The 8,225-nt window shown below is 38.2% G+C and overlaps 1 protein-coding gene across 1 annotated transcript in view; it reads left to right on the top strand.

The window, feature by feature from the left end:
• The first annotated feature begins 3,110 nt into the window (after positions 1-3,110).
• Positions 3,111-8,225, top strand: part of LOC124253068 (syntaxin-binding protein 1-like) — a 38,387-nt gene continuing 33,272 nt past the window's right edge. Inside the window, 5 exon segments of the mRNA XM_046686795.1 lie at positions 3,111-3,239; positions 4,945-5,079; positions 6,702-6,778; positions 7,246-7,324; positions 7,967-8,070. Coding sequence (XP_046542751.1) covers positions 3,212-3,239; positions 4,945-5,079; positions 6,702-6,778; positions 7,246-7,324; positions 7,967-8,070 — 423 coding nt within the window. The 5' untranslated portion in view covers positions 3,111-3,211.

Raw genomic sequence — 8,225 nt, 5'->3', positions numbered from 1 at the left:
GCTATATCTTGCTCCTTCAGGATTGAATACATGAAACGTTTTTTATGGATAACAACTTCTTTTTATTCTTTACTCGACGTTTCAGAGCTATATCTTGCTCCTTCAGGATTGAATACATGAAACGTTTTTTTTTATGGATAACAACTTCTTTTTATTCTTTACTCGACGTTTCAGAGCTAAATCTTGCTCCTTCTTCAGGATTGAATACATGAAACGTTTTTATGGATAACAACTTCTTTTTATTCTTTACTCGACGTTTCAGAGCTAAATCTTGCTCCTTCAGGATTGAATACATGAAACGTTTTTATGGATAACAACTTCTTTTTATTCTTTACTCGACGTTTCAGAGCTATATCTTGCTCCTTCAGGATTGAATACATGACACGTTTTTATGGATAACAACTTCTTTTTATTCTTTACTCGACGTTTCAGAGCTATATCTTGCTCCTTCAGGATTGAATACATGAAACGTTTTTATGGATAACAACTTCTTTTTATTCTTTACTCGACGTTTCAGAGCTATATCTTGCTCCTTCAGGATTGAATACATGAAACGTTTTTATGGATAACAACTTCTTTTATTCTTTACTCGACGTTTCAGAGCTATATCTTGCTCCTTCAGGATTGAATACATGAAACGTTTTTATGGATAACAACTTCTTTTTTATTCTTTACTCGACGTTTCAGAGCTATATCTTGCTCCTTCAGGATTGAATACATGACACGTTTTTATGGATAACAACTTCTTTTTATTCTTTACTCGACGTTTCAGAGCTATATCTTGCTCCTTCAGGATTGAATACATGACACGTTTTTATGGATAACAACTTCTTTTTATTCTTTACTCGACGTTTCAGAGCTAAATCTTGCTCCTTCAGGATTGAATACATGACACGTTTTTATGGATAACAACTTCTTTTTATTCTTTACTCGACGTTTCAGAGCTATATCTTGCTCCTTCAGGATTGAATACATGACACGTTTTATGGATAACAACTTCTTTTTATTCTTTACTCGACGTTTCAGAGCTATATCTTGCTCCTTCAGGATTGAATACATGAAACGTTTTTATGGATAACAACTTCTTTTTATTCTTTACTCGACGTTTCAGAGCTATATCTTGCTCCTTCAGGATTGAATACATGAAACGTTTTTATGGATAACAACTTCTTTTTATTCTTTACTCGACGTTTCAGAGCTATATCTTGCTCCTTCCAGGATTGAATACATGACACGTTTTATGGATAACAACTTCTTTTTATTCTTTACTCGACGTTTCAGAGCTAAATCTTGCTCCTTCAGGATTGAATACATGACACGTTTTTATGGATAACAACTTCTTTTTATTCTTTACTCGACGTTTCAGAGCTATATCTTGCTCCTTCAGGATTGAATACATGAAACGTTTTTATGGATAACAACTTCTTTTTATTCTTTACTCGACGTTTCAGAGCTATATCTTGCTCCTTCAGGATTGAATACATGAAACGTTTTTATGGATAACAACTTCTTTTATTCTTTACTCGACGTTTCAGAGCTATATCTTGCTCCTTCAGGATTGAATACATGAAACGTTTTTATGGATAACAACTTCTTTTTATTCTTTACTCGACGTTTCAGAGCTATATCTTGCTCCTTCAGGATTGAATACATGAAACGTTTTTTATGGATAACAACTTCTTTTTATTCTTTACTCGACGTTTCAGAGCTATATCTTGCTCCTTCAGGATTGAATACATGAAACGTTTTTTATGGATAACAACTTCTTTTTATTCTTTACACGACTTTCAGAGCTATATCTTGCTCCTTCAGGATTGAATACATGACACGTTTTTATGGATAACAACTTCTTTTTATTCTTTACTCGACGTTTCAGAGCTATATCTTGCTCCTTCAGGATTGAATACATGAAACGTTTTTATGGATAACAACTTCTTTTTATTCTTTACACGACTTTCAGAGCTATATCTTGCTCCTTCAGGATTGGATACATGAAACGTTTTTAAGGATAACAACTTCTTTTTATTCTGATTAGTAATAGTAATAGTCCGCTTATATGGCGCTCATATCCAGGCACATTGCCTGCTCACGGCGCTACGTACATTACTATCCCCGGTCATAGGGCACTATCGTACTTTCCGATACTTTTTCAACTCCCTGGGAGCCTACAGCCATGCTGCCTATTAGGCGCAATGAACTAAACACTCACATTGCCAGCACATCCTCACGGGTACCCATCTCACAGCTGGGTGAACTGAGACAATGTGGATCTAAGTATCTTGTCCAAGGATACTACGCAAATGTGCCCACCTCGGGACCCGAACCGAGGTGCCTCCACCGGGGATCGAACCCGGGCCTTCAGCGTGACTGACTGGCAGACGCCTTACCACTGCACTATTGCGCTCTACTATTAGCTCTGAAACGCCGTGTTCCCTCTCATCCAGACACTAACTTGGTCACTCTCTCCATTGAAATCGCTCAAAGAATATGACACTTGTATTTTTCATAAAACAATAGTTTCAGAAATTCATAATTAAGCAACTGAGCTGTTCTGTCTGCAATGAATTTACACTGAAGATGCTCGAGGTAAAATATCTTACCTCGGGGAAGATTAATTTGCATGTGAGGCATTTGGAGGCTGGAATTGCCTCTCGGATAATTGTCCACAACTGCACCTTTACATGTTCGAATTAAATCGCGCTCCGTATCGAACAGTAACACAAACTGTGATCGGATCTTCATCGTGAGACTTTTACTACCTCTTCAGTCACATTTTGACGCACTCATAAAATCTATGTCAAATGTATTCTTTTCCAGATATGTAATTGTATTGTATGTTGATTAGAGACAACATAATAAAACCTATACATGCGTGCATACACAATGTTTTGGACACATTGAACAACTAAGTGAAATGGAAGGCCAGAAATATATTTCGTTTCGTATTATGTATTCCATTCCCATTTATAGAAATATTCATCATCCCAAAACAAAAAAGAAATGTTTTGTCAAAAATCATATCACACATTATGGAATCGTTTTGAAATAAAAAGCGTTGACATTTAACACATTAGACTTGGGTATTAATTTAAATATATCTTTCCCAGCGAACACCTGCATTAGGCTCCAAACAACGATAACCGAAACCGTTGTAGCTTTGCAAGCTGGTAGGAAAACGCTGCGAGGAGCTTTAGACGGTTACTCATCCAAGATGGCGTTGAAGAGGGCAGTTCACGACAGTAAGAAATATGATAATGTCTATATATCATTTCAGTTAAGTTAATCGGACATAAAACTGGATTTTTGTTTTCCCCTATCACTATTTTGTACAAAGCATGATAGCAAATCCATGCTTTCAAGGCTAGGATAAAATATTTTGGATCAGATTTGCTGTCACTGTAGATAATAAATATGTAGCACATTAACATATTGACACTGTATTTGACACTGGTTCAGTGATTCTATCGCAGCACCAAAGATGTGCATTTATGGACCAGATTGGATACATGAAGATACTTTTTTGAATAATTTGTGGAATAAATCACCACCTGTCATTCAAATGAGATGACCCGTGGTTACTGTTTTTTTAGAGAAAATTATCATGCGATCGTATGATTTCTAGGTCATTAGGGAAACACGAAAATGACATTTTGTTTGGGTGTTGGCCGATAATGTCCTGGTTGGATATCCTTTAGGGAATATTTGAAATTATTTTATCACAGGGTCTGGATAAGTGATTGATGTAATGTTAAATACATGCTGTTCTAAATAAACAATACATATCATGATGATGAGTGTAAGGCTTTATGAAATAGATGAGGTGACGTGAAATGGAGTTAAACGTCGTACTTAAGAATATTTTGCTCATGTGATGACATGCATGCGTGTGTATGTGTGGCTGCATGTACTAGCCCAGACTTAAGCTGGTTTTTATACCAGCTCACTGAGATACCATGCCGCAGTGAGCATGAATACCCCACTCAGACACATTTCACTGACTCCGAGCCCACCAGTCCTTGTTGTACCCATTAATGCTGAGCGCCAGGCACAGAACAACAAGTACCATATTTTAATGTCTTTTAGTATGACGTGGCCGGGATTCAAACACACGACCTTCCGCTCTCCGGGCAGACGCTCTAACCACTATATCACAGAGACGATTCCTTATGAAATAAGTCTCATCATACCACTAAATATGTGTTTATAACGACAGAGATGATCATGAGGACACTAATTAAATCACAATATTTATCAGGTAGTCTGTTGATCATATATCGTCTGTATTGTTTTCTGTTATCGTCTACATATCTTCTATGAACCTGGCTAAAAGCAGCGGAAAACTCAACTCACTCATTCAGGGGAAAACAAGGACCGACTGCCTTGTATTCAGTACATTATAATCAGGGAATTGGAACATTTCTTCTGAAAAAGGTTGATGGTGGCATTGCAGACAGTTTGGTGTGATATTCAGGGCATGTCAAAGGATGAAAATCTGTTTTGCAAAATTATGGCGTTATAACCAGGTTGGCTTTAAAACCAGTTGCATTATGACCAGGGTGCACAGTTTGTTGTTTCTGTTTGGATTTTCCTGGTTAAATTTCAGCGTAGTATCTCTGGGCTGTTACTACAAAACTGTCCCTTGTCTGGCCTACTACAAACACCCACAAAGTCTCAAGCATGTGAGCTGTGAAATTCACAGTGTGAATACGATATTCTTAAACATGATGTTAAACCACATTTCACCTCAGCTCTGCTGTTATATTGCTCACTGAAATGCAATACCTTGCGTTATGTTATTTGCAGTTTATAATTACACTTATTGACAATATCATTGATATGTCAGGAATATTCGGCATATTTTTTTTACGATATGTCCTTATTAAAAAATCTCACAGGTAATTTCCTGTATCCATGGTAACTATTTTTGTTTTGCTCCAATTTCAGAGATACTCAATGATGTGATCCTGTCTGTGAAGAAGACAGGATCTGACTGGAAGGTGCTGGTTGTTGACCAGCTGAGTATGCGCATGATCTCAGCATGTCTCAACATGACCGAGATTATGTCCAGCGGGATAACATGTATGTTGATATTAGAGTAAACTAGTAGAGATCATGGTATGGGATCAGTCCCCCAGGAATAAAGGGTTTCACCCCTGTTTGGCTCCTACACTCCCCAAAACACATCTCTGACCCATGAAGATCCGGGGTAGAATAGGTCTTCATCAATCCATTCTTGTCATAAAAGGCGACTATGCTTGTCGTAAAAGGCGACTAACGGGATCGGGTGGTCAGGCTCGCTGACTTGGTTGACACATGTCATCGGTTCCCAATTGCGCAGATCAATGCTGTTGATCACTGGATTGTCTGGTCCAGACTCGATTATTTACAGACCGTCGCCCCCACAAATTAATGACGAGATTGTTGTTTATTGGGAAGCAGATCCTACATTTTGCTGAGGGGCGTTGGGGTAGCCTAAAGGTTAAAGTATTTGCTCGTCATACTGAAGGCCCGGGTTCGATTCCTCACATGGGTACAATGTTTGAAGCCCATTTCTGGTGTCCCCCACTGTGATGTTGCTGGAATATTGCTAAAAGTGGCGTAAAACCATATTCACTCACTCACTACATTTTGCTAAGCAGTCTGAGCTAAAACTAAAATGCTGACCTACCAGCTGATGCAATTGTGTAGCAAAATGTAGCATCTGCTCTTCAAAATGTAACCATCTTGGCATAAGTTGTGTGGTGGGCATAATTTGATGTTCCACCAAATTTACCCCGATTTTAGTGGGATGTAGGAGCCGAATTAGAGTGAACCCCCTTAACCCTGGGGGTTTATCCTGTATCCCCATTGTCTATGCTTCTTACTGATCAAACAACCTAGACATCTAAGAAATTCCATCAGCATGCTAAACTATTTTGATGATGGGTTAAAATCCAGATTCCTCCTGATTATGACTCATGGTTTGTCTGCACCATGCTTGTGATTGGCCTGAACAAAGTTGCAATTGTGAAGGATCTGCATCTGACTTGGTCTGTCTTCCCGCAGGAAGGGGCAGTGTTCACGAATGGTGTTTCAAGGTAACAGGACATTGGGTCCTGTAAGTTTCAGATGTCTGTCTGACCCATTCAAAATTCACAGGACCCATAGAATAAAATTAAAACACACATTTCATATTTAACATTTCTTATAACTGGCATTGAAATTTTTAACAAACATAATAAGATTTATAAAGGGCAAACAAGTGTCACTTCTCACATATAACAACTTCAGCGAAAGTCATTGTGAAATATACAGTCTGACACTGGGGCCGGCGGGTTCTAGACTTCTATCGGACCGTTGGCGGATCTGCCGGATTTGTCAGAGGGTCAGACGCGGACGATGGGTTAGCTTAGTAGTTAAAGTGTTTGCTCATCACACTGAAGACCCATGAAGCTGAAGAGCCATGATGTGACTGACATGCTGTTCACTCACTTATTTGTCTCTGTTCAAAATGTTTGTGTAACATGTTATATTTGGGATTACCCCTTCTCAGTAAGTTTTACTTTTACAAAAGTTAATACCTGAAACATTGGTAAAAAACATTGGATCATAGTTTCACAAACAATTCTTATATACATGGTAAGTCATGTAGGAAATACAAATCTTAACACCCTATTGCTCTCTGACGTTATGATGTACCTGTGCCTGGTTCTCCTTTACAGTGGTTGAGGACATCAACAAGCGACGAGAGCCGCTACCGAACTTGGAAGCTATATACCTTGTAACTCCAACAGAAAAGGTTAGTTTGGACATACTTTGGATCAGCTTGTAATTTGATTTTTCAAAAGTCTGTTATTTTTTTATGGTTAGCTATCATGCTTATTCACAGTCAAGTTTATAGGTCTTAAATGTCAGTTTGCTTAGAAGTAGAATGAGCAGTCAAACCAGTTCAGTAATAGGCTTGAGGAGAGTCAGAAACGGTCAGTATTTCCTTATGACCTGTGGTTTTTATAGTTGCTACTTAATTTTTGCATTAAATAATTTCTGCTGAAAATTTTGCAATTTAATTGTTTACTGTAAAATTTTTAAATGGAAATGTTTCCTTCATAATTTTGAAGTGTAATTAATGTTATTTTACATTTGTGAAATGTAGATGTTACATGTGGAACTGATAAGTCAAGTTGAATATGCACTTGTTGCAGAATTGTAGAATATTTTTTACTGTAATTAAAACGATAACACAAGTTTTTGTATTTTAATCCTCAGTCGGTGAAGGGTCTGATACAAGATTTCCAGAATATCCACTCAACACAGTATGCTCTTGCTCATGTTTTCTTCACAGAAGGTGAGTTACCATGGTTACACAAAAGCAAGTATGATGGGCATACGGAGCCCAAACCTAAATGTTTAGTAAATCAATTAAATCATGTAAAATAGCACTTTGAGCAATGTACATAAATAAGATACAGAATTTGTTGATTACCGAGAACCCAGATTTTTTATGGAAGGCAGGTAGTTGATAGATACATACATCCCAGAACAAATTGACAAACATGTTGGTAGGTTCATTTGTTGTTTAATGCTGCACTCAGCAATATTCTAGCTATATGGAGGCGATCTGTAAATAATGGAGTCTGGACTAGACAGTCCAGTGATCAACACCATGAGCATCGTTCTACGCAATGAGTGAGTGAGTGAGTTTAGTTTTACGCCGCACTCAGCAATATTCCAGCTATATGGCTGTGGTCTGTAAATAATCAAGTCTGGACCAGACAATCCAGCGATCAGCAGCATGAGCATCGATCTCTGCAATCGGGAAACCGAGGACATGAGTGAACCAAGTTAGCAAGCTTGACCACCCGATGCCGTTAGTCACCTCTTACAACAAGCATGGGTTACTGAAGACCAATTCTAACCTTGTTCTGCACGTAGTGAAGGTAATAGATATGAAAGCAGCTCGGGAATGTATCATGCGTTTTGACTTCAGCATGTCCTGACGAGCTGTTCAACGAGTTGACTAAATCCACTGCAAGCAAGAGAATAAAGACACTGAAGGAGATCAACATTGCTTTCCTTCCATATGAAGCACAGGTAAGGATACCCTACTGTATACAGTTCAATTCTCCACATGGATACAATGTATGAAGCCCTGATCTCCCCAACCCTAAAGTTACTGAAATATTACTTAAAGCAGAGTAAAACCCACTCCCCTCACTAACTTGTTTGACTGGGCTTGACTGTTCACG

The sequence above is a fragment of the Haliotis rubra genome, unplaced genomic scaffold (assembly GCF_003918875.1).
Source record: "Haliotis rubra isolate DU_JTF1 unplaced genomic scaffold, ASM391887v1 Scf530, whole genome shotgun sequence".
NCBI lineage: Eukaryota > Metazoa > Mollusca > Gastropoda > Lepetellida > Haliotidae > Haliotis > Haliotis rubra.
This window is presented reverse-complemented; position numbering and strand designations above follow the sequence as displayed.